The 25,163-nt window shown below is 52.6% G+C and overlaps 10 protein-coding genes across 10 annotated transcripts; 5 read left to right on the forward strand and 5 right to left on the reverse strand.

The window, feature by feature from the left end:
- Positions 1-392: 392 nt before the first annotated feature.
- Positions 393-3,132, forward strand: CABS01_00555 (nuclear pore complex protein An-Nup82; the record flags this gene model as incomplete). Its single annotated transcript, XM_060533936.1, has 2 exons — positions 393-749; positions 808-3,132. The coding sequence occupies 2 exons, from the start codon at positions 393-395 to the stop codon at positions 3,130-3,132; spliced, it is 2,682 nt and encodes an 893-aa protein (XP_060406450.1).
- Positions 3,133-5,936: 2,804 nt separating this feature from the next.
- CABS01_00556 (uncharacterized protein) lies at positions 5,937-7,194 on the forward strand (the record flags this gene model as incomplete). Its single annotated transcript, XM_060533937.1, has 2 exons — positions 5,937-6,048; positions 6,110-7,194. The coding sequence occupies 2 exons, from the start codon at positions 5,937-5,939 to the stop codon at positions 7,192-7,194; spliced, it is 1,197 nt and encodes a 398-aa protein (XP_060406451.1).
- A 2,738-nt stretch (positions 7,195-9,932) lies between these two features.
- On the forward strand, positions 9,933-10,469 carry CABS01_00557 (uncharacterized protein; the record flags this gene model as incomplete). The annotated part of the gene is made up of 1 exon (XM_060533938.1): positions 9,933-10,469. The coding sequence occupies one exon, from the start codon at positions 9,933-9,935 to the stop codon at positions 10,467-10,469; it is 537 nt and encodes a 178-aa protein (XP_060406452.1).
- A 393-nt stretch (positions 10,470-10,862) lies between these two features.
- CABS01_00558 (cupin domain-containing protein) lies at positions 10,863-11,393 on the reverse strand (the record flags this gene model as incomplete). The annotated part of the gene is made up of 1 exon (XM_060533939.1): positions 10,863-11,393. The coding sequence occupies one exon, from the start codon at positions 11,391-11,393 to the stop codon at positions 10,863-10,865; it is 531 nt and encodes a 176-aa protein (XP_060406453.1).
- A 759-nt stretch (positions 11,394-12,152) lies between these two features.
- On the reverse strand, positions 12,153-13,257 carry CABS01_00559 (3-oxoacyl-(acyl-carrier-protein) reductase; the record flags this gene model as incomplete). Its single annotated transcript, XM_060533940.1, has 6 exons — positions 12,153-12,190; positions 12,244-12,407; positions 12,469-12,713; positions 12,787-12,953; positions 13,025-13,127; positions 13,216-13,257. The coding sequence occupies 6 exons, from the start codon at positions 13,255-13,257 to the stop codon at positions 12,153-12,155; spliced, it is 759 nt and encodes a 252-aa protein (XP_060406454.1).
- A 483-nt stretch (positions 13,258-13,740) lies between these two features.
- On the forward strand, positions 13,741-14,694 carry CABS01_00560 (uncharacterized protein; the record flags this gene model as incomplete). Its single annotated transcript, XM_060533941.1, has 3 exons — positions 13,741-13,795; positions 13,859-14,070; positions 14,140-14,694. The coding sequence occupies 3 exons, from the start codon at positions 13,741-13,743 to the stop codon at positions 14,692-14,694; spliced, it is 822 nt and encodes a 273-aa protein (XP_060406455.1).
- A 377-nt stretch (positions 14,695-15,071) lies between these two features.
- Positions 15,072-16,163, reverse strand: CABS01_00561 (fumarylacetoacetate hydrolase domain-containing protein 2A; the record flags this gene model as incomplete). The annotated part of the gene is made up of 4 exons (XM_060533942.1): positions 15,072-15,273; positions 15,342-15,462; positions 15,547-15,892; positions 15,969-16,163. 4 exons carry the CDS (start codon positions 16,161-16,163, stop codon positions 15,072-15,074), a joined length of 864 nt encoding a protein of 287 aa, XP_060406456.1.
- A 526-nt stretch (positions 16,164-16,689) lies between these two features.
- Positions 16,690-19,302, reverse strand: CABS01_00562 (uncharacterized protein; the record flags this gene model as incomplete). The annotated part of the gene is made up of 3 exons (XM_060533943.1): positions 16,690-18,532; positions 18,599-19,043; positions 19,239-19,302. 3 exons carry the CDS (start codon positions 19,300-19,302, stop codon positions 16,690-16,692), a joined length of 2,352 nt encoding a protein of 783 aa, XP_060406457.1.
- Positions 19,303-19,950: 648 nt separating this feature from the next.
- On the forward strand, positions 19,951-22,151 carry CABS01_00563 (cytochrome P450 2D18; the record flags this gene model as incomplete). Its single annotated transcript, XM_060533944.1, has 7 exons — positions 19,951-19,990; positions 20,358-20,664; positions 20,737-20,872; positions 20,952-20,975; positions 21,037-21,515; positions 21,586-21,620; positions 21,688-22,151. 7 exons carry the CDS (start codon positions 19,951-19,953, stop codon positions 22,149-22,151), a joined length of 1,485 nt encoding a protein of 494 aa, XP_060406458.1.
- Positions 22,152-22,896: 745 nt separating this feature from the next.
- On the reverse strand, positions 22,897-25,076 carry CABS01_00564 (2,4-dichlorophenol 6-monooxygenase; the record flags this gene model as incomplete). The annotated part of the gene is made up of 5 exons (XM_060533945.1): positions 22,897-23,764; positions 23,837-24,453; positions 24,522-24,667; positions 24,744-24,824; positions 24,890-25,076. 5 exons carry the CDS (start codon positions 25,074-25,076, stop codon positions 22,897-22,899), a joined length of 1,899 nt encoding a protein of 632 aa, XP_060406459.1.
- Positions 25,077-25,163: the final 87 nt, after the last annotated feature.

Consider the following 25,163-nt stretch of genomic DNA (forward strand, 5'->3'; position numbering starts at 1 on the left):
CGAGTCTGAGGACCCCGTTCTCTTGCTGTCTAGTCCATATAGTTGTCTACTTCAGATGGTAATTACGATACCTTACCTCACCTTACCTTAGGTACCTAGTAGGTGCTGAGGCATGAATAAAGACTTACATGGTCCGTTGTCTGGTCGATCTGATTGGTGCAGCGCAGATGTAGGCAGCGCCGGGAAAGCTCAAAGTGGGTCTCGGTGTGGCTGCTACCAGCAACCGCGTTTTTTGACCAAGAATAATTCTAGCAACAAGCTCACCAGCAAACACCACTGAAAAAAGTCCACGAACGACACTCGAGCTCAATTTGGCCTGCAGCACCCATCCGACCATCCGAAAGCCTGCAGAGAATCCCCGATACACGAATCGTTCGATTGAGAGGGACGCGATGCCCAAGGTCAAGAGCTATACGGCCCCGTGGCTATCGCATGGGCCCGGCCACAGCTTGTTCGCGCCCTCCAGCGACGCCTCCAACAAGGCGTTGAGCGCCCCGTCGCCCTACGGGTCCAAGAAGAAGAAGATCCAAGGTCCGAGGCGGACGATTGCGAGACGAGGAACCGAGGTCTTTGTCGCTGTAGGCAAAGAATTGCGATGGGGCGATTTGGCATACCTGAAGGAGAAATGGTCGACAAAGCATGCGCACCGTCGCATGGGCAGCCGTGTCAAGCGGGAGGACTCGACACAATCATTTGACGACGATGCTATTCCCTCGACGGAAGAGGCGGCTACGGCTCAGGGTTTCAGGGTAGGTTCGGTCCAGTCCTCAACAGGACGGGCGACCAGGATGCTAACAAGTCTTACAGACTATCAAGACATCTGTCGCAGACGACATCCGGCAGCTTGTCATCTCTCCCAACTCCGATTACCTCGCTATTCTCACGGCGCATACCGTTCACATCTGCGTGGTTCCCGATTCTTCGCATCTCACGGCCGAGGACACTGGACCTTTACGACCCAAGATCTGGACACTGGGACCTACAACTCATGTCACCTCGCGATCCCCAGTTGCATCAGCTGTATGGCACCCACTTGGCGTCAAGGGATCTTGCCTCGTCACCGTAACGACCGATGCTATTGTGCGCGTCTGGGAGTTGTCATTGACCGATCGGTGGTCATTTGACTCTCCCACACTGTCGATCGACTTGAAGAAGCTGGTGGATGGTACGACGCTGGACCAGGACTTCAGCGCATCCACGGCTGCTACGAATGCCAGCTTCTCGCAGTACTCTCTGGAGATGCAGGTGGCCTCTGCTTGCTTTGCTGGCCGCGGCTCAGGAGGATGGAGCCCTATGACTCTCTGGGTTGCGATGAGAGAAGGCGACGTCTACGCATTGAGCCCCTTGCTGCCCCAGAAATGGGCACCGCCTCCTACTCTTATCCCATCGCTTTCGGTTTCCATCGTATCCAAGGTGGCTGCCCTAGAGGATGACCCTGCTGTATCTGAAATGGACAAGCTCCTCGCTCAGCAGCAGCTCGAGTGGATGGGTGATTTGGATTCTCAGGAGCCCCAAATCCTCGATACAGCGCCCGGCGAAGAGACCGTGGAGGTCTACACACGCCCTTCCCGGCCGGGAGTTATCCCAAGATTGCAAGGCCCGTTCGAATTCGATGCCGATCCCGAAAGCGAGGACGTCGGGGACGGCCTTCTAACGGATTTGCTCGTAATCGGGAAGAAGGTGGACACTGACGACCTGATGATGGGCGAGGACGAAGACTTGGACTTTGACGAAGGTGACCAGGAGGGACTCTCTCTCTCGGTCATCTGCCTCCTGTCTACCACCGGTCAGGTCCGCGTGTACTTGGACTTGGAGGGCGTCGAAGCACAATGGCTGCCCCCGCGAAACAAATCCAAGCTTGGACGCCTCTTGTCCGCTGCCGACCCACCTTCACTGTTGACGTTCCAGTGCATCGACACCATGGCCACAACTGAAATGAACGACGACGCATGGCCGACGTTTTCATCGGATGTCATGTCACGCTACTCTCTTTTTGTCACCTCGCACGCCGGCGTCACCTTCCTTTCTCTATCTCCCTGGGTTTTCCGCCTCGAGGGTGAGCTCTCGGGCGAGTCGGAGGCGGGCTCTGACTTCCGTCTCGGTCTTCTTGTCAACGGACAAAACTCTATTCGCGAAAGACTCTACAACCAATCCTCAAGCGATGTCAACGTGCCGCTCGCCGCATGCGCCGCCATCCGCGATCCGGATTTGGGATACTTCCTTCTCTCGGCCACCCCGTATGAGCCAATTGCCTTGACGTTCGAGACGCCTGAGGACGACTTCTCGCCTGTCCGCCACGAAACGCCCTACGAAGAGAAGCCTACGACTATGGAACCATTGGACTTTTATGAGCCCCGTCCAGCTTTCCAGCCCTCGCACGCATTCGAGCAGCAATCCGACCTTCCTGAGCTGATTAACAGACTCCGTAGCTCACGCCACAAGACCATTCTGAACCAGGAGATCAGATTGTCTCCGGTTACGCTGCAGATCTTGACTGACGCCCATCGTGTTCTTGGTGAGGATACCTACCGGCTCGGCACAGCTGTGGCGGAGATTTTCCGACGCTGCGCTACTCTTCAAGACGAGCTCAGGGATCAAATTAAGAAGGCGAACGAGGTCAAGGAGAAGATTGACAAGATTGCGGGCAACGACAAGGCCGGCGACGGTGAAAGTGACGACGTCCGATTCGAGAGACGTATCGCAGAGGCACAAGATCGACAGAAACGACTCAACGAGAGACTAGAGGGCGTCCGCAAGTATGTTGGCAAGGCAGCAACAAGAGAGCTCAGTGCCAAGGAGAGGGCCTTCGTGGCAGAAGTCAAAAATATGGAGGTCAGCGTTCTAGGATCACCCTCGGAAGACAGCCCGGGAGTGAAGCAGCAGAAGCAACTCAGGAAACGTGTGGAGGACGTGCAACGACTGAAGGACGAATTGTTGGCAGAAGTGGAACGGATTCAAAAGCAGAGTGAGGACGGCAAGGGCGGGAAGGATTCATCGTCTTCGGTATCGGAGCTCAAGATCCCGACAGAGATCCGCAAGGCCAAGCTGCAGCAAGTCATGTCCCTCCTCTCACGGGAGACGGCTCTGGTCGAGGCTGTCACATCGCGCCTGGAGCGTCTCCAGACGCAGTAAGATGGAGTTGATGTAGACAGAGTGGGATGACAGGATACCGGGCGGCAGTTACTTCAAGCCTCGTCCCGCTTGGTGCCCAATAGCGACACAAGAGCGTTCACTACACTGACTATTGAACCATAGAGGCGCAATGGATCGATATCTGGTGAATGGTCGAGTGCGCCAATCGGTGCGAGGGCAAGCGCAGGGCGTCAGGCGACATGAGCACAACGGAGGACCACGGACATATGTTTCGAGAATTGGGAACGCACAACCGTAGCATAATTTGAGGTTGGATCAATCATCAAAACGTCTGAGTCGGGCAAAGATTGTCTTTAAGGCCGCCTCATGCCCGTCTATCGTGTCTTGGTGGTGCCATTGGACAAGGAAGATGCCGGGTTCTGGAGGTTTATCACATAGCCTTGAAGTTGAATGTCGTCAAAGAAAGATAGATGTTGGTGTCACCTTGATCTAAGGTAACCCTCTACTCAGCTGCCATTTGTGGGTCTCCAAAACCACGTCCAATCAACCCTTGGTCGCCCAACAGCCTCACTTAAGGAATACTTGGACATGCTTCGCCTATCAGCTATTGATGATCTTCCATTTGCATACTTTGTACCCAGTATCACGAGAACTGGTGCCCGACCGGTCTTGTGAAGCAAATTCGCTTGCAGGACACGAGAATTCAAGCTACCTTATCCAGGAGTTCAGAACAGCGTCCCAAAGTGTTGCAATGCTAGGTAACGAAGCCACAACCTCACGTGGACCTCTTGGCTTGTCGGGTACGTGGACATTCGGATATCGTAGCTCTCAGTAGCACCCGAAGACGGTCGAGCCCGCCTCTCGTCTCATCTAACCTCGTGGACGGCGAAGCTTGCATGCAGCAGCGAGCGTCACCTTCAGGCTTCGCCCGGAAGGAAAACGGGACATGGTTACCGTTGCTTTTCCCCACGTTCCACTTTCCGCTTCGCATTGTACTCAGCGTGGGCGTCCATCAAGTCTACAGTCTATTAACCTATGGTGAGATCGTACTGCCCTAGTGCCTAATCATCCCTGTCATACACATACACTGCCCTGCCAGCAAAAGCTAAGGTGCTTCGCAAGGTCCAATCGTTCCCTGCATGGGCTGGGATGAGGCGTGCTTGCAAGGGCATTCCTCGCACGTCCACTTTCAGTAACTCTTACCTTTCAGATGAAGCCCAGAGACAATAGGCGAGAAGGTCTGACATTGTCCTGGTGTTCGCCCATTCCGACGTCTATACACACGCACGAGCGAGGACTCTCGAAGCCCAATTTTTTCTTTCTTGTTTCGTTTCTTCCCCTCCTCGAGAGCTCTGTGCGATCGCCGTCGTAGGGTTGCGAGCTCACAGATGCTCGACTCCCAACCAACGTTCGCTCGCAGAGTCGCAGCACAGCAAAGACCCGAGCGCCAGTCATTTTGTTGTCTCAGATTGATCTTGACCCGCGTTCTAGAGAAAGATCCTTCTCGCCTGGGAGGACATGCCAATTGTATGGCAGTCCTGCGCAACGGCCCAACGATGACGGCAGGCAAGCATGAAGTATGGTCAGTACTCGGCAACGGAGCCATAGGGCGGGCGTGTGTATCTGAGGGTACCTCTACGCCAGGACAGCGGGCTTCTCCGTTGTCGATGCGAGTTTTGAGTAGTGCAACCAGAGCAACGACCAGAAGCTTGTGAGTCGGGCCACGATGGATATTTTCTGCGTATTCGGGTTTGAAGCTTGTGCGAGAGAGTCCAAAGACATATGACTCTTGGAGTGAGATTCGGTCGGCATCTTCACCGGTTGCTTGCACTACTCGTGCCAGCGAAACATACCGCCAGGTAAACCGAACAGCTGGCTTTTATATCCTATTTTCAGGTCCTCAAGAAAGGTCGTCTAGCTAGCCACGATTCCCTTCGTCATCGTGGCCCTTGCAGAACGGGAGGCATAAGGTGAGCCGCATCTTGTGTCAGAAGTAGACGGGAGGGAACAAAAGTGCAAGACGCATCGGGGCCAGCCACACCAGTTGACTGGCCACCAGCCCGCATGCAGGGCGGCCCAGGATATACAAGGGACGGACAAGCACGATCAGAGCTTGTGATTGGTAAGAACAAAATCGAAAGCAGGGCAGACACACTGAATTTGGCTTTCGAACGGTGGTATCTCTAGGTATCGGGCTCGAGTGAAGCCTTTCGTTTCTTTTCGTTACATTCTTCAAACACTCCTCCTTCCAGCGAGTGGCTTGGCCGCTTTCAATACTAGGTACAGCCCAAAAGAAGACTGTATCGAAACGTTCCTTTTTTCCATTTGCACTACAGTCCTCCCCTTTTCCGGTTACCGCATGTTCCTTGTTGGCAGGCAAACACTCACGCAAGCATGAGCAAGTCACCCCGAAGATCAGATGGCAAATCGCGTATGGACATGGGGAAGCACAGCAGCTGAAGCTCCCTGTCTCCGTCGCTCGGTCTGAGATCCTCATTCCTTGCTTCTCGGCCGGCTCGGTAAATCTCAGGTCCTTAGAGACTTTCGACTCGTGCCATGTCGAAACTACCACTTCCATCGCCTCACTTTCCCCTTTCTGTCACTGTCAGAACGTGCCGTCCCTGAGCATACCTCGTGGACCACGCAACCGCCCAAGTACTGCTACGGTACGCCCGAGGTGCGCCTTTCAGGCTGCAGGGTCCTCTGCATGCCACCGATTTGAGTTGCTTATGGGATGATGACCCGGAGATGCAGCCGTGATGTATAAGAAGCGTCCTTGGCCTTCCGTCCTCGCCCTTCTTCTTCGCCAACCTTATCAAGTCTCTTCACGCCTTACACTGCACATGCTCGTTCTGCTGAACAACACAACCGAATCCGCAACATTGTCAAGACGTCCTGCATCTACGGTAATGGCTCCCAACCCGTTGTGCCTTGTATGGCGCGAGCAGATCATAGGTAGGCATCTTCACATCTTCTCAAGGGGTGTCAGACACACGAGAACTAACTCGTCCTACAGACAATCTTCGTCTGATATCTGGCCGCAGTGCTGTCATTGATATTTATACCTCTCGCCAGCCTAACAAGTCATACGCCATCTACGCTGTCAAGGTCCACCGGGGTAAACGCCAGGAGATTCTTTCAGCAACAGGCCGCGATCTGGAAGATGCCTTTGAGAACCTCCACACCAAATCCTCTCAGGAGGTGTACCAATTCATCGAAGCCAACGGCTTCGCCTTCCCCCGAGGCGTGAGATCAGAAGACTCTGAAAGCTCAGGCAGTGAAGCCTCAACCATGGACGCCTCTGATGTGCTCTCTCTGTCTGCCGGCTCTGACAGCGACAACGACGACATCATTTCCAGGAGGGGTAAGAAGACAAAGTCCTCCCGGCGCAAGAGCAAGCGAAAATCCCGCAAGCACACCAAGGACGACTCTTCTTCCTCCTCTGAAGAAGACGTCGACTCGGAACCAGAACAAACCACGCGTATGCGCCGCCCGGCCCCTGGACAACGCCCGTCGTACATCCCCGCGCCCCCCATGGCCGCGATATCGCAACCTCCCCCTCCCCCTCCAGGCTGGACTGGCCACCGTCCACGCACCTTCCCCCGCGCACCAGACGGTGTACCACCGCCGCCCCCACGGGGGAGCTTTCCCCCTGGCATGCGACTCCCATCACCACCTCAAGGTATGGTTCCCGCAGCGATGACCACCGCCGTGGTTCCGGCAATCTCCACTGCCCCCTCGAAGCCCGTCCGCCTCATCATCAACTGGAGAGGCCACGGCGAGAAGAAGATTGTCGAGAACTGCCAGCCGAGCCACCGGGCCCTGCAGAGGACGGCGCTCGCCCACGTGCGGTCTCAGTGGCAGACGTTTGACAACGTGCTCGCCCAGGAGATGACGCCGGGCAGGCTTTGGGGGCTGGGTGCCAAGGTTCGCAAGGTGGCGCTGGGCAAGGACATGTACTCCATCTCGGCGGCCGGCGGGGACGACCTGGGCATGTACTTCAAGGCGGAGGATATTCCCATGTTTGAGGTCGAGGTCGATCACGATGGCAGCATCATGCCGCCTCCGCCGCCGCCTCAGCATCACCACGGTCAGCGTTGAGTTCTCGAGGATCGGATTCGGTGTGATATGGAGGAATCTCTGCATTCATCTTGTGAATTGGCTTCGGATTGGTTGTAGGGCGTGATGTTCCATGTAAGCATACGTGCATCTCTCCCGGCAGGTTTCGATTTCGGTCACGACATCTGCGTGGGTTTCGGGGGAGTCATCAAAATTGCATTTCGGATTTTGGTTACAGGGTAGAAAGCAGGTTCGATCGGAGGAATTTGTCTCCCCTTTTTGTCTTCTTTTATTTTTTTCAGCTTTTACTTGGGATTTTGCTTTTCGGAAAGGGAGGTTTAGGTCTAGATATTGTGTTACGGCTTGGGAGAAGGAGCAAAATCATTCATGGGGTTTCTGTTGTTGGTGTGTTACACAAGCTTGATATCAAATGAGCGCCAAAAAAAAGTCTCTGGTAACGCTCACCTCCGTCTCTTGATCCGCAGTTTTCGTGATTGATGTTGCGATGATGTTTCATCAAATGGTGACATGATGGTCAGCGTGAGCCATTTCCTCATATCTAATGCTCGTAAATCCAACAATTGTTACGTTGACCTGGAATATCCAACCCGCGCGCCACAATCCGTCGTCAGGGGGGTCGGAAAGCATTTCTCATCACCCCATCTAAGGCGTCGCCAAAATGGTCCATGTACCCGGGGCCCACGCGGGGGTCCGGAGCCGGGATTCCAGTGCAGGGAGGGGTGGCATTTAGGAAAGGAAAGGGGTCAGGTTACGGTGTTGCGACCCGGGACTTGAGAAGGGGGGTTCCGATTTGAGTGGGGGCGAGGGATATGCACCATCGTCAGCCTCACGAGCAGGGGGTCATGGGTGGTGGATGGTGGGTGGTCATCCCACGGAGCTGAGCGGCAGACGCCTAATGAATGAGGCGGCCATTAATGAGAGATGGACTTTCGATAGTTTCCGGGACTCGGGTTGGGGAGGGAAGCAGGATTTCGGTTTCTGGGTTGAGGCCTGCCGAATTACGGGCGTGATTGGGTTGTTGGTGGAGTTGCTAAGGACTCATTGGCGATGTGGTTTGAGGTGCTGCTTCCTTCTTCGGTGAGATATCTTCTCCGAGGCAAGGCGATCGGGTCGGTTGAGGAATAGTACGGGAGAGGGTTCGGTGTGACTGAATGATGAGATGCAGAGCTTTCCGCGAAGATGGAACCATAGGACGACGGATGTTTTGTCCCCTATCTGCTAACCAAATGAGAACGCATGTGCGAAGCCTCTTGGATATCGTCACGAAACATGACGGGCGTGATGAGCCCAGATCAAGCGCTCTGCCGCTACTCTCTCTATTGGCCACCTTTTAAATGATAGGCTACAAGAATATATCCGCTGGAAGGCTTGCCAGACATCGTAACAGATGTGAGGAGCTGCTCTCACTGGTGAGAGCGGGGCTCTTCTCTAGCAGTCAGACTGTGAGTGTGACCTAGAGTACATCACCCTTGGACCTAGATACGACCTAGTCGATTAGCGAACATAGGCGAAACGGAAGTCAAATTTGTTAGTGAATCTTCCACCCGAGATGCGAAGCGACATAGCGTGTAGTCAGGAAAGTTGTAATGAGTTCATGCATGTAGAGCGTCGAGTACGACTTCTCACAAAGCGCGTCCTCAATAAAATTCCGCGGCATGCGTGAGAAGCAAAGCTGTGTAAGGTGGCTTCGTGATCGTTCCTCGAGCGTTTCCTAATCATCAAGGGAGTCTGTCTTCGAGTTCGTCCAGACCATCGGTGAAGCAGGCCATGCTGCATGGCTCGTCGATGTGAACCCTGCAAGGAGCCTGAGAAAGCTCTCCATCTCATATTGCATACGTCTGAGTCTATCAAGGGACGTACCAAGCTCATAAGTCGGTTCAGTAAGCAATGCTGTCAAGTCTCGTGGCATGTCCATCTGGCTAGGCAAGTATCCATGGAGCTCTGCCAAGCTCCACGAGCAAAATAGGGCGACACTGCCCATTCCATCGTTCTTGAATGATGCTCTTTATCACCGTCTCTGATTCATGCACGAACAGCCCCGCAACTTGATTCTTCCATCGGATTACTCGAGAGGCCGCTACTGGTAGCTATGGAGGGGATATCTGGCGATTATGTTATCGGCTGTCACGGGTGTCTCCTTGCCCTTGACGGTCGTCCTATTGAAGTTTTTTGAATTGCTGAACCAACGCACTTCAATGGAATAAATTACTTCTTATGGGGCCAAACTCTGACGGGTCTATGAAAGGGCTTTTGTGAATAGTCTCTCGATGATCAGGGAAACGGTAGAGATTGTTCAGATTTCTGAACAGAATTGCCCTCGCCTTTCAGCATGATGCTCTATTTAGCGAAGCTTGCCGAGAGCTGTGAACATTAGCTAAGATACTTTCCTATGATTCTTCAGTCGTTATCCGTCAGTTGAATAGGATGTTGCTGAAAAGAGATGGTCACCCGCGTCGTTCAGCAAAGACGGTTACTGTTCCACAACGATGAACCCCTTTGACACGAAGCAGAGGTTGACCGCATTTACCATATTCAATACCGCGCGGTATATGCCCGTACTTTGTATTCATGGTACCGTTTGAGATGACGAGTCTTCAAAATGGGATACGGGGAAAGTCGTAAGTATATAAAAGCGATGGCAAAGCTGCCTATCCAGCCAGTATTGACACCCCAAGGCAGCTTCCATCCTCAAACTATCTGATTGCACCCAATATTCACTCGACCCACCACGGCTTTAATAAAACATCGTTCCGTTCAAAATGTCTGGCAAAGGCGAAGATTTCATAGTTGAAGCAGAAGATGCGTGGCCTGGAAAAGGACCTGATGAACGTTTGCTCGGCACCTATCGGTACGATGGAGACCCCGAACATCCCTACCATGTCATCATCTCGGTGCACCCCGACTTCTCCAGTAGTTCGCGTTTACGTTTTGAATACCACGAGTCAAAATTGATTCGGAAAGCCAACATGCTTCCATGTAAAGGCGCCCCCTTCGTTTACCGCCGAACCGATCTTGGTCAAAAGAAGCAAAAGTGGGACGGAATCGGTTGGCCAGACGAGGTTTGCCAAGAGAAATATCGCCCAGACATGAGAATTGTCCGTTTCGAAATCAAGGTCTTAGATGACCCAGAGCACCCGACGAACAAGGACAAACAATACGTGGAAACAACAATAACTTGGATGCCCCCCAATTGCGCAAAAGGTTGGGCAAATTCGCACGTGCTAACGAAGGTTGCGGATCCATGTAAAGTTGTTGATGAGGCACTGAAGCAAGGCAGTGCAGATACGAAAAGCTAGAACACCGTTGCAAAGGACCATGGCTTCTCTAGGCTCACTCGGTTCGTTTTGGCGTACCCTGAGAATTTGTACCATTTTAGCAGTACCTAAGGTACTCTGCTATCGCATTCTTTACACTTGCAAATCGAATCACATTGCCCGAAGGGGAGAACGAAGCCTTTACCTCGTGGGTTCGCTACCACCGTGTGCTGTTTGTCATATGCTAGTACTTTACTGTCTAACTTGTTAGTTCTGGCATTTCCTGTTCCACCATAAATAGTCTCTGAAGTTGCTGTGATGAGATATTAGCAATTATGATATTCCACAGCCCAAGTCCGAGCAGCGGCTGGACCCCCTTAGCAGTGGTAAAGAGTGAATATGTGTCGTCCATACAGTCAGGTATCATTACCTCCCTCATCCACCGCTATTTACCAATCGATCCCAACCATTGGAGAGGCTATAGCCTCCAGCTTGAATAACATCCCCGGCAGCCTGCGCAAAGACGATCCCCTTCGCTACCCCGCCGTCCGGCGTGACATTCACCCACTTATGCTTCATCCCCCTCTGCGTGACCGAATCGTCGGCCCTCACGACCCGCTTCTCCCCGGAGTCGAGGTGCAGCTCCACCACGCCTTCTAGCATATACACCATGTCAAACGTCATGGTCCTGTGCATCGGCCACTCCTCGCCAGGGTTGAGGACCGTGACGAGCGCCGAGGTGCCCTTGTCTAGTACGATGACGCGCGAGCTCAGGAACAGGGACTGCGTGCGATCGATCTTGTACTGTTCAATGTCCGCCTCGCTGGAGAGGTCGAGTGGTGTGTTGTGGGTGGAAGCGAGGACTTGAATTGAGCCCGAGAGGACTTGGTGCGATTCTCGGGTCCCTGAGGCGTGGGAGAAGATGGCTTTTCCGGCTGCGTCGTGGGTTGTGATGTGGTGGGACATGGTATACGTGAGTGAGGTGGTTGATGCACGAGACGGGACTTCGTTTTACCTGGAGTTTAAAGAGCTCGGAACGGCGCTTATCCATATACAAATATGGCAGCACAACATGGGATATACGGCATTGGCGTTGTTTCCCAATCAGTGAAAGTTGGCAAAGTTGTCCCCGGAACCCAAAATTTGTCAGCTCAGACCAGCCGGGCTTTGTGGTCCCTTCGAGCAGACGGTCCTCAATGTCTGTATTTGGCAATTTTAACACGAGGCAGTATTTGGAAACACGTCACGCTAGAATCTCCAGCGACGATCGTCCAGCACCATGGCCCGCGGGGCTGAAGCTGCGACTGCTAGAGAAAACTTTTAAGAGTGACATTTACTGCTGGCTTACTGCTCGGAGTTCCATGGAGGTGATGACAGGATCAAGAGGCGTATCATGAGTCAGGTGGTCAAGGAATATGAAAACCTGAGGACCCGCATGCTTTCTTCATAACGTTGGAAGGAGAATGGAACATTGCAAAGTTGTTGTACTTGAATGATTACAGCATGGGACCTACGAAAACCCTCCTCGTGAACTCTCAAGTTCTTAATTGCAAGACCTCGGGACATGGGCTAGACACTGGTTGTCGTTCCCTGCGCGCATACCTTATGAGGACGGTGGTCGAAGACGCCTGCGCCGATGGATTGACGAGAAATTCTGACTGAAGGCTGGAAATGAATTGAATAGCATAAAAGTGTTTCTAGCATACAAGACCGTCATCAACGAATCTAACAAGCCAGATAGCCCCCGTCAACATTCCAGTGTGCTGCGTTGACTGTAAGTTTATGCCAATCAAGTCATTATCAGTCTTTATCTTACCTCCTGTCACGTATGAGGCATCTTCACTCAAGAGAAAGCAGATGACCTTTGCGATCTCATCAGGTTGGCCCATCCGGCGAAGCAAAGTATCCTTGGAAAGCGTGTCCGAGTCAAAGAGTCCCAATGCCTCGCCGTCTCGAAAGATTTTGGTATCGACCGGCCCGCTGATTCCAGCCTTAGGTTAAGACTCACAAAGCTCTCGTAGCACTTGAGGAGTTCACTCACGGCAGTATCGTGTTGATCCGGATGCCATCCTTGGCGTATTCCCCAGCGGCTGATTCTGTCAACCCAATGACGCCGAACTTGCTTGTTGCGTACGCGGCGCTGTGCGGTAGACCTCTCCGGCCGGAGGTGCTTGACACATTGACGATTGCTCCTCCTGGCTTTGGTAACAACGGTAGTTGAGCTCGCATGCAGTTGAGAACCCCGTTGAGATTGACGCCTATGGTTCTGTCCCAGTCTTCTTGTGCCTGCGAAGCTAGGACGTCAGCGAACACCGATCACGACAGATACGAGCTCTGGAGAGGAGGGGCTGATTCTCACGATTGTCTCAATGATTGTAGATCCCGTCCCGCCAGCGACTCCAGCAACGTTGGCAGCCCCATCGAGTCTGCCAAACTTGGCGAAAGACTCTTGGATCCAGGACTTCACCTCATGATCTTGGCGGACGTCGACTTTGGAAGCTAGGACTTTGGCCCCAGCTTTCTCGCCTTTTCTCAATTGTCAGTAGCTGGTTCATCTTCGCGTTTCAGCTGAAGTGGTATGGCACAGAGGACCTCACACTCTCTGACGGTCTCATATAAACCCGCTGCATTCACGTCGCTGACCGCGAGAGCAGCAGCGCCTCTTTGCGCTAGTATTATTGCAGTAGATCGACCTATACCCTAGAAATTTGTATGAATCAGCTATCGCACTGGGAAATCATAACTGAGGCACCAATTGATAACACTGGGTTAGTTCGGGAAGCTTTACCGATGCGGCACCGGTGACGCAGAACACCTTACGCGCGAACATGACGAATCCGAGGTTTGCCTAATCGGCGCATGCACGGCGAAACACTCGAGATGAGACACAAACTCGTGATCTTTTTGCCGTAATATTCTTGCGTATCGAAAGGCATCTTAAGGGTCGTTGGAGTAGCCGTTATCCAAGCAACACCCTGGTTATGTTGGTCGATAATTGCGCCGTATTCAGCCTGCCGTCTCACTGCGGACTGATATTCGGCCTAACTTTCGAATGCCGGCCAAGACAGGACATCAACCACACATTACTGAAGCTGAAAGTCCATTTGAATTGCACCAGTTCTGACTTTGAAGTGATTTAAAAGTTGCAACAACAGACAAACGCCTCTAACGCCACACCGTAGTGTCTTGCAAACTGATTCTTAGAACCACCGCGATTTCAATTACACGAAAACCACTTCTACCTCATTCAATAGCAGCAATCCGAGACTCTAACAAAGACTTTTCGCTTTCTCAGATTCAAAGTTTTGCAAAGATGGCAAGACAATTGGATGGGAAAGTGGCGTTGGTCACAGGCTCCTCATCTGGCAGTGAGTCCCGCCTCTATGTAGCAGGGTAGCAACAACACATGTTGACGATCGTGGCTTCTGCAGTCGGAAGAGCAATCGCCATCCAGCTTGCGTCTCTCGGAGTCAAAATCGTTTCCTTTGATCTTCATGACCTGCCAAACTCCAAAGGCTACGAAGAAGACATCGACCAGACGACGGCAGAGGTGATTTCCGCCGCGGGCGGCGAGGCCATCTTCTTCGCGGGTGACATCACAGACACCAAAGTCGTCGAGGATGTTTTCAAGAAGTCAAATGAGGTGAGCTAGAAACTTCCCCAGATCTGCAGCCCTCATTCCCTCTAGGTCTCAACTAACTCAAGTTTGCAGAAGTTCGGCCGCCTCGACATACTCATCAACTGCGCAGGGTACTGGGCCCCATTCCACCTCTTCGCAGACGAATCCGACCAGCTATGGGAACGAATGTCGGCCGTAAACACCCTCGGCACCGCAAAAATGTGCCGTCTTGCCATCCGCCAGTTCCTCCAGCAAGACCTCGACCCTGCATGGGGCAGCCGCGGACGCATCGTCAACATCTCGTCCTGCGCGGGCGTCGTCGGGTTTCCGGGAGAGGTGGCCTACTCCGCGACAAAAGCTGCGGTCAACCACATGACGAGGGCTGGTGCTTTGGACCATGCCAAGGACTACATCAACATCAACTGCGTAGCGCCGGGCGTCGTGGCGACGGGGCTGGCGAGGGGGAATCTTGAGGATGCTGGGATACACAAGCTGATGAAGAAGGCGACGCCGTGGCCTCGATTAGGGACGGCGGGGGATATTGCTGATGTTGTAGTGTTTTTATGCAGGCCGGAGTCGAAGTGGATGACGGGTCAGGTTCTTGCTGTTGATGGCGGCATGACGATTGGCGTGGCACCCGGTAGTTGAGATCCCCCGCTGATGAGCTATTGAAATAAAACTCACGTCGTTTTAAGCTGATGTCGAGATAGCTGGTAAATAATAGCATGGGTGGGTTTCCACGATTCGGTGCTTATATTGGTGTGCGCTACCAAGGATAGACTGGTGAAGTGATGTAAAAGGTGATTTTGAGAGCCATCATCCGCTTCGCAGACTTGAATAGACCTCGAAATGAACCTGGGTAAGTCATAGGTGAATTACCACGCAGTTGCTTCGCTCTTCGGGAGTCACAAAAGTCGCTAGAGACATGTTGCGACCGTAAGTTCGATGAATTTGGGATTTAACCATGTCTAAGTCTAACCCGGCCTTGTATATGAATCTCCAAAGCACATCCTTAGATGGCCGCTTCACTCATACCGAACACGGTTGACAAGAGTGCCAATCTCAGAAATCTCAATCCTCATGTCATCTCCGTCATGGAGTGCGATGGGCGGGTCCCTCATCACGCCAATACCAGGACCAGTGCCCGTCATGATGATTGTGCCCTTCTCCAAAGTCGTACCCTGTGACAGAAACGAAATCATCTGTGGGATGGTAAAGATCATCTCCCTTTTCATCAAGTCAGCATTCAACTGTAACGCCCGCTCGTATCAGTGCAAGGAGTACTGAAAACTCACTTCGTGTTGGAGTCTTGGACGACCTGATCGTTGTAGATGGCTTGAATCTGTAGAGAATGGGGGTCTTTAATCGCGGATTTTGCAACCAGGACAGGCCCTATGGGACAAGATCCATCCAGACCTATGTGAAATGTCAGCATCCGAATCCTGAAGTGAGCGACTTGCCCTTCATGAATGTCCCATTCGCAGACTCTTCACAACTCACCTTTCGAAAAAGACCACTGGCTGTTCTTGAACTGCTGCTTCCGGGCGCTGACGTCGTTGCTACAAGTATACCCAAGCACGTATTCCATAGCCTCTTCCTCTGGGATATCACGGCCAGACTTTGAGAGAACCAGAGAAAGCTCGGCCTCGTAGTCGCTCGACCCGTCCTGAGAAATCTTGGGGATGTTGATCGTGGATGGGTGCGGGCCAGTCAAAGCTGTCCTCGGCTTGATGAAGAGGACGGGGACCTCGGGGATTGGCATATTGGCTTCCTTGGCGTGGTCGCGGTAGTTGAGTCCCATGCATCGGATGATTGGGACTTGGTCGGCGGTGACGGGTGATAGAAGCTAGAGGTCGTTTACAATCTTCTCAGTAAACATGCAAACCAAGTAACCACAGATGGTAAGATATAGCGGAACTTACGTGTTCAATGTGCAAGACATCTTCTGTGACACGCCCATCAAAAACATCTCCAACTACAACGTTGGCTTTGACCTTCTGGCCTTCCAGTGTCGCTAGGCCCACATCAGGATACTGGCTGGCGTCGATCTGGCCTAGGTGTATCTCATTGTCTTCTTCAGCGACGAAGCGCACCAAGTGTGTCCACGAAGGGCTCATCTTGTATCGTGGTGTTATGGTAGGTCGTGATTGTGAGGCTCTGGCTTGAAGCTGTGAATGGCTACGAAGACTGGTACTCGAATGAAGAAGGTTTATGGTGAGATGAATTGATTCCCGGAATTCAAAATGCGCAAAGTACACAGCCTATTTCCCTGTCACAACCTATTTCTCGTTGATTCGTATTAGACCGGTATGTGGGATTGAGACAGATTTGCATAGAATCAGTCCGTCCGTCGCAATGCAGCCCAAATTAGTTTAGCATTTGACCGGAAACACAGGGATTTATTCCTTTCACTGGGCAATTCTACTGTGAAAGACTGAAGGGCGCACACAGTTGCATACTGTACTCGGTCGACCTGGAGTAGAAATACTTCAAGCCAGCCTAGCCCGGCGGCAGTCACGCCTTGTGAAAAGAACCTCAAGCAACCTTATCACGACTTCGAAGAAAATCGATTCCAGAATTCAACGCTGACTGCCTTGGAGACTTAAATCTATCCTCGATCTGACAAGGGGTATCACGCACTCATTACAATAAGGTAGACATGAAGAAGCTCAGCTCCGGGTCACCCTCCGGAAACCCGGCAAACTCATCCGAAGCATTGAGACCGGGAATCCCTAATCCATCTGTAGTAACCTCCGCGCCATCTTGCTGCCCGTCAACAAACCAGTTGGCCTGGGCGGTTGAAGCGTTACGCGGCGACATTGGTGTGGGCACGTCTTGGCCTTGGTGTCCCGGCCCTACGGATGTGAATAAAGAGTTCTGGTCCAGCTCAGGCCCCATCATGAGACCAAAGTTCTGCAATGAAGTCGTTCCGTTGAAGGCGGAGGTATGATGTCCAGCGTGTTGATATGATGCGCAGCCTAGCATGTGAGTCGCTTCAATCGCCGCAATCTCTGCCTTTTTCTGTGCTAGCCGTTCCTCCAACGAATCAAGATTCTGTAAGAGACTTTCAGGCGTTCCCCAAAAGTCGGTATATTTCTGACATACTGCACGGAGCTCCTTGATCTTCATCTCCGATGCCTCGTTACACGTCGACGGTGCAAACACTTTGCGGAGGACCTGTAATGAGGCGGCGAGCCATACCGTGCTCGCCAAGAATGGGTTCGTCCATTGTATGTGTGTTTCTGAAGAGCGGCTGACGATGGAATGGATGTCGTCTGATGCCTCGAGGCAGTTCCGGAGGCCTTCTGAGTTGGACAGCCTCTCCTTTTCATCCTTGGATGACGATGTCCACCCAAATGAAGGAGGACTGTCTGTTTCTGAGAAAATTGTGCCTAGTAAGATCTCGTTGAATGCGAAATGGTGGTAGATCATGAATCGTGCTAGCTGGATCATGAGGTAGATTGCGTGCTGTGAAGCATTCGAACGTCTCTCGGATGGCAGCTGAGGGCAATCGCTGCTCGACGAAGTACCCGTGGACTTGAAGTCTAGTTGAGCCCCTTGGTATGTGAGTGATCTTGGTAGTAGCGCGACAGTCTGCTTGAGAGCTCCGATGAGAACGGGTAGCTGTTGCCCATCTTCTGCCGACTGCCTTTTGCGGAATGATCCGTGGAGATACTGCTTGAGAGGCCGAGAATCGGCTCCCGGTGCGGGACTGAGGTCCGAAAGCACACTGTGAAGATTGCCGCGAGCCAGAACCTGAGCGTTACGCATGATAGAATTGAGAACGATGAACCACGCGACATCGCTGGTGTTCCCAGACTTGCTCAGCTTCTTCGCCCGCTCCAATGGAGCAGGATCAAGCGGACAGCTCGGTTGGTACATGTTTTGAAACCACATCACGTCTGGCACCGGGAGGTGATTCTCGTTCATGCCTACGCTCTGGTCAATCGCGGTGGGCAACCTGTGCACCGTCGAGGCGAATATGTCCATCTGCCAGATGGCCCACCAGCTGCGGCGCCTCTCCTCCATCGCTGACCATTGAGCGACGCCAGACGTTCCTGGCTGAGGTCTGGCTTGCGTGATGCTGTCAACAAGATGAAGTCGTTGCTCGTAGGCGATTCTGACGCAGTTGCCCAGCATTCGCCATGCGCGACCGCGGACGCCTCTTGTGAGCTCATAGAAGGTGCATAATATGAGAGCCTGGAGGATGCAAAGTGGCGGGGGCTTGTCGTCGTATTCTTCGATTGCCTCGTTGACGAAACCCATTGCCGATTTGTGTAGTTGCTCATGGCTTGGGCCGCTGTAGGCTTCCATTGTTGGCGGAGACTCTGCATCGGGAGCTGTGGCGAAACGAGCTGAGAAGGAGAACATTGATGCCAATAGCGCCTTGAGGTGAAGTGCATTCTTGATTCCCTGGACCTTGTCTCCGAATGAAGGTTGATGGAAGAGTGAGAATGCAGTCATGTTGTCGAAATATGCGTCGGTCCTGAAGTAGATGTTAGTGACCAGGCGAAGCCGCCTACATCAATTAGTGAAAGCCTGATCCTCTCACAATGTTTGCAGCGATGCGATTGACAAGTCTAGCGAATCGCATACCTGCTGCAATGTGTTTTGAGCGCCGGCAAGTTGCAAGAAGAAGCCACGACGGTTCGGCGAGGGGACACTCGAAGGGGGCGTCAAGTTTACGTCGTGAGATGGATGGACAAGGGAGGACAAGCTGATGGCGCGAACGAAGCGCGTATCGGAAATGTACGAAGAATCCGAGTGAAGACTGGCCAAGTCATCGTGGTCTGTAAGCCCCGTAGAAAGGAAGTCAAGGAGTTGTGGCTCAACAGCGGGCAGTGATCTTGAGCAGACTTCCGGTCTCACGGAGGGAGCGTCGTCCTCCGCCTCGACATGCTGTTCTTCGTCAACATGAGCGAGACTGCTGCTTAATCGCCGCCGCTTACGATGTCGTGAGCCTTGGTAGTTCGCTGTCAGCCGGCTCTGACATGGAGCTCAATTTACGGTGCTAGTGCGGTACCTGTCTTTGGGCCTGGTTTTAGTCGCGTTGATGGATAATCGCACGCCTGGGAATTCCTCTCGCAGAGTGTACAGCTTGGTAAAAGACGATCACTGGTATTGTTAGACCACACGGATACATGCAGGTGAGCGCTGGAAGAGAGTAAAAGCTAAAGTATGAAATGACCTACCATTTTGCTTTCCTCCTAAATTCCCAATCAGGGAAGTGTCAGTCAATGGTGGTGCTGTAGACATGGGCGAAGAGACAGACGATCTCTCTCACCTCTTGCATGATTTGCAAGCAAGATCTGATATCTCGCCCTCCTGAGTGACGCCCTCCTGAGTACGGCTCGGAGATGGCACTCCCGTATCTCTATCACCATCAGATACCATGGTCAAGTAGGTCACTGAAGGCCAAGCAACTGTGTAGGAAGTCAAGATCGTGTGCATTCAACCAGTCTGGAAGGGGTCCGCAGGGGACGCGATCTTGTTTGGTGCTTTTGCGGCACCTATGGTGGGTCAGTCAGTTTCACAAACCCCCCCAATAAGTGCTGCAAAATGACGTGGAAAGCTCCGCTGCCACTCATACCGGCTGGGGCCGCGGCTGGACCGGGTTGCGGGGAACAAGACCCCATAGTTGTCTGGATCCTGGCCCCAAAGCCAAGCCCGTTCTGGCATCTAGCATCTTGCAAATCCGGGGAAAGCTGCTAGACGTTGGGGGGCAGCTCAACGGCCAAGGGCCAAGGACCATTCCTGATCTCACGCTATAACGAATAAGAATATGGCAAGACATGTTGGTTGGTAGATGAGAAACGCGGGGTTCCCGTAGGAGCCGGTTCCCCGCCCCCGGACTGATTCTCTCACAGTATGTACTCCGCCGGACAAATTTCGTTCAGGAACACCATGCCTTTGACAGATGGAGATTCGTCCGGGTCCAATCAGTGTAAGAGCATTGCTAACGAGGATGTAGATGTTAACTTCACGAGTGTTGGTCGACACCAGAGGTGTAGGGTAGTATGGATGGGCGTGTACAAAAGCAATGGAGGCTACTCGTTCCAATGATGAAGTAGCTCAGTAGATATCTTGAAATTGATTGAGATGTGGCAACTTGCAATTATAACTCTCATTTTCGGCGTCTTGCTGCATAAGAATTTGCAGATAGGAAAACGAGATCCGCGGATGCCACCTGGACCACCTACACTGCCAGTCCTCGGAAACTCTCATCAGATCCCCAGAACAGGGCTTTACAAGCAGTGAGTAAACCTGTATCCTATTTCAGTCAAATATTATTACTTCATGGGACGCGTGAGCTGAGAATATTCAACGGTCTAGGTTGCGAGAATGGGCACTTCAATACGGATCAATTTTCTCCTTGAAAGTTGGACCATCCTCGATCATCGTCCTGTGTGACCGTGAGGCTATCCATAAGCTTCTCGTAGAGAAAGGCAGCATTTACTCCGATCGACCTCCTAGTTATGTGGGGAGATTACTCACACACGGTGACCACCTCGCTCTCGAGCAGATGGACACCACATGGCGGTCTAAACGCAAGGTGATTTCGCACAACTTCTCTCCAAAGAGGCTTGACGAGCAACACTTTCGAGTTCAAGAGGCAGAGTAAGCTACCAACAGACATCAGACTCTCTTTTCTGAGTTGTCTTTTCATGGTTGCTGACATGTTTGTGAAAGGGCCACGGTTTTAATGACTCGCCTTCTAGACAAACCTGAGGGGTTCTTCAACGAGATCCGTAGGTACACTGCTTCAGTGGTAACATCCATCACATACGGCTTTAGAGCACCCGATATGAACTCTTTCTGGGGACATGTAAGCTATTTCAATCAATGCAGTGACGCTTAGCTTGGCCCCCTTTCGTTGTGAAATCCGAGCTAAAATACAGATCTAGGGAGTCTACGATGTAATGGCAAAGGTGAGATCAAGTTTGCATGGCACACAGGCAGACATCAGTGTACTAACGTGAACCCTCATAGTGGACAGCATCGATGGAGCCTGGAGCCGCCCCTCCGGTAGACGTCTTCACCTTCCTGCGATACATCCCCTCCTCAATGGCCTTCTGGAAACGCCGCGCACTCGACGCCGGTAAGACAATGGACGCGACCTGGTCCAAAGCACGTCGACTCGTCGAAGAGCGTCGCGCGCGCGGAGAGAGACGAAACTGCATCATCGACGGCCTGCTTGACGAGTACGAAGAGAAGGGTTGGCCCGAACAGATCAGCCAGCACGCCTTCACCAATCTCATGGGGGAAATCATCGAGGGTGGTGCCGACACCACTGCCGCGCAACTTTTGACTCTGGTCCTCGCTTTTGCGCTGCATCCTGATGTCCAGAGGAAAGCACAGGTTGAGATTGATGAGGCTTGTGGGAGTGGTCGGTCTCCTCGCTGGGATGACTTTTCGGAGCTACCTTATGTGAACTGCATCGTTAAGGAGGGTATGCGCTGGCGTCCGGTGTAAGTCTTCTCGCCACTTTGTCATCTCTCGTGGAAGCATTTATAGAACTAATCATACGGAAACATCCAGTGCTGTCACTGCCCTTCCGCACAAAGTTCGCCAAGGTTCGTTCATGATACCGGACACCTCCTTTTCCAACCAACAGTAGTACTAACGAGAACGTGTCTAAAGATGATGAATACAAAGGCATGTTGATCCCAAAAGACTCAACAATATTCATACCCACCTGGGCCCTCCATCACACCGAAGAAAACTACCCCGACGCAGAGCGATTCGATCCGGACAGGTACCTCAAGCACCCCAAGCTAGCCAACGACTACGCAGGCAGCCCGGAGTGGGAGAACAGAGACCACTACAACTACGGCGCCGGCCGTCGCATCTGTCCCGGCATCCACCTCGCGGAGCGCAACATGTGGCGTATCGCCTCCAAGCTTCTTTGGGCCTTCGAGTTTGCTGAGCCAGTGGACCCTGTCACAGGCAAGGTTGTGCTTTTGGATCCGCATGCGTATAATCCTGGGATTTTGCAGGCGCCTTTGGAGTTTCCTGTTCGGATTACACCGAGGAGTCAGGCTCATATTGAGACGATCCGACGGGAGTTCAAGGAGGCTGAGGCTTTGTTGGCTCAGTATGACTGACTTGATCATAAGAGACTCAAATTGGCGGTTAGGCCTGGTGGTTCCGACGATGCCAGTGTGACTTCTAGACTTAGCAAAGGATACGGGTAACAAGCTATGCTGTAGAGGAATGACAAATGTGAACTGCCATTCCTCTACCTTGCCGCCAGTCGATCTAGATATCGTTTCGCTGCACTACTGTATGTTGGTCTACTCAGCACTTTTGCACTCCCCTGCGCCTCTTTCATCTCCAAACGAAATGTCAGCGAGAAGTACACTCTTATAAAAGGGTCAATGACTACATGTACGGGAGTCTTCGATCCCACAAATTCAAGGTGCTCGCGAAAGCTCCCCAAAGGCAGCGGCTGCAAAAACCGGGACTGAGCATGGGACCTTTCGTGGCCATCGTGAGGATTGAGTAGCAACTTTCAGTCATCCGGTTCCACTTTCTGTCACCACTTCCGCTTCCCTATCTTTATCATATTCGTTGCAGAATAAGCTTTGACACGTAAGTGGACAGCCAAGACATAGGAAGGTAGAAAGCTGCAATTGGCCAAACCGCAGGACGCTCATGTCGCACATGTTGGAAAAGAGCGAGTTTCACCAGCTGATCGAAGTCAATCCAGGCCACAACGACCACCAGAAAACTCGTGGAAAAAAGATTGTGGTCTTCTGATGAGACACTAGAGTTCAGAGAATACGGGGAGCAATGTATAAGTAGATCTGACAAGTCTAACTCAAGTATGTCTATGGCACTAAAGCTCCATCATTCATCAACACGGAGCAGGACGGTCTTCATCACCAGCAGGAGCTTCTGGAAACACGAGTCCAAGTCAGCAGATACCTCACTCTGTCTCCAAGCCACAAAGCGATCCGGTCGAACTAGAACAATACCCGACTCCTCAACCCCCTGAACGCGCTCCCATTCATAGTAAACGTCCTCCCAATCCTGGCGGAAACCAATGGAGTAGACCCTGATCTCGCAACCCAGCTTCGCCGAAACCGCAGCAGCCGCTTCGCGCCAAAGACTTCCGCCGGGACCGGTGAAGATGGTAAAGCCACCTTTGCCAGCCAAATCAATAGTTGAAACGGGCTCCTTCGGTACCGCCCTATTTAGCCATACATGAGGAATTCGTCGGCCAGGATAAGTACCAGGACCGTAATACGCAACAGGGTCCTCAGCTTCCTGCGTTGAAGGCGCATACGGCCCATCTTCATCCTCCGCATAGATCGCCGGCCCTGAGTAAACCTGGTTCATCTCAACGCCAAGCCCATGAAACTCGTGCGCCGTCCGGCCAATAGCCTCGCGGAACGCGCGACGCTTCTCCCGCCCCTCTCTCGTCGTGTGCGAGAGCTGCGCAAAGACAGCGGCGCGTTCTTCCGCCGTCTTCTCCAGCATGCCCAGGGACTGCCACACGGCGTAGTGGTCTCGGAAGGCTTCGTTGGCGCGGGCAACGATCCCGAGACCGACGGGCTGCCGTTCGACGCTGTAGGTTTCGAGGAGGGCGGCACCGGCATGGCCCTTTTCGACGTGGGCGATTTTCCAGGCTAGGTTGAAGGCGTCTTGGATGCAGGTGTTTGAGCCGAGGCCGTTCATCGGGGGGTGGCGGTGGACTGCGTCGCCGAGGCAGAATCTGATTTCTCGTTAGCTTTGTGCCATGGCGATGGATGTACGAGGATGAAAGGTTCGTCGGGGGCTTACTGACATGTTCCCTTCTGAGTATCTCTCGGCAACAATATCGTTGACGAACCACTTCGAGACAGAAAGGACCTCGACTTCAGTATCGTCCCCGATGAATTCTTTGACCCGCTTCTTGTACGCCTCTTCAGTCACCTCGGCCGACGGGTCAAAGTCCTTGTCCGGAAACAGGATGAACATCCACTCGAACCACGGCTTCACCATCCTCGCGATGCCCATCCAGCCGAAGCTGGGATGGTCTACCCCGGGCTGCATCAACCAGTGCAAGTTGCCCTTTCGGTGGTCCATTAGATGAGAGAGGTCGGCCTTGACTAGAACGTTGATGGCCAGGCCTCCGCCAGGCTTTGCTACCAGAGGTAGTTGGAGTGTCTTTGCGACGAGACTTCGAGCACCGTCTGCGCCAAAGATGTATTTTGTCCGTATGGAGTAGTGGGTCTTGGAGACCATGTCCCAGACGGTGGCTAAGTACCTCCCTTCGGGAGAAGATTCCCTGTTCCAGGTTACGAGCTTGGTGTTGAATCTCACGACAAAGCCGTGGTGTGCTGCGTATCGAACCAAGATCGGTTCTAATGCGGTTTGTGGTATGTCGACGGGGTCGCAGGGGCTCGCGAGTTCGTAGTCACCCTAAAGTGATGTGAGCTTCTGAGATCTTTGCCTGGTGCGAACCTGAGCGTGAAGTGTTGAATAGTTACCTTTCTTCTGGGATCACTTCCCCATGAAGGGATACGCGCAAACTCCTCACCCGCCATGCTATAACACCAACGCGTGTGTTGCATGCAATGACCCTGTGTCGCAATCGCTTGAAGCTCTCTGTCCAAACCAATATCACGGAGACACTCTGAAGACATGTCAAAAAGTTTTCGTGGTGAACATCGGAAAGAAGCGGTCGGAGACCAGCGGAAACTAGAACATACCCAGAGCTGCCATGTTTGTGATATGAGCTCGCGGTGTATCTGCGGTCGAGGGGCTTGCGCTGATCATGATTCCCTTAAGTCCTAGGTCAAGATACATATCAGCCTAAGGTAGCTCCCATCGAGAACCAATCGCACTCAGAACGAACCGTATGATGCGAGGAAACAAGCCAGTGAGGCCCCGGCAGGACCTGCGCCGATGATGAGCATGTCAGTCTCGAGAGCTGCGGAATCACTGCTGCCCTCATGAGATTGAGTATCTGCCTTTGGAGGCACCGGCGCCGGGCCATGGCTCCCACTGGCCGTCGTTGATGCGACGGTCTCCGAAATCGTCATCTTTAGAGACCCCAAATGATTTTCAATTGCGATTGTTGTTCAAGAGCTTGCCGCCGAAAAAATATTCTCACGAATGGATGACAACGA

The sequence above is a fragment of the Colletotrichum abscissum genome (genome assembly GCF_030869225.1).
Source record: "Colletotrichum abscissum strain IMI 504890 chromosome Unknown Scaffold_1.1, whole genome shotgun sequence".
Taxonomy (NCBI): Eukaryota; Fungi; Ascomycota; class Sordariomycetes; order Glomerellales; family Glomerellaceae; genus Colletotrichum; species Colletotrichum abscissum.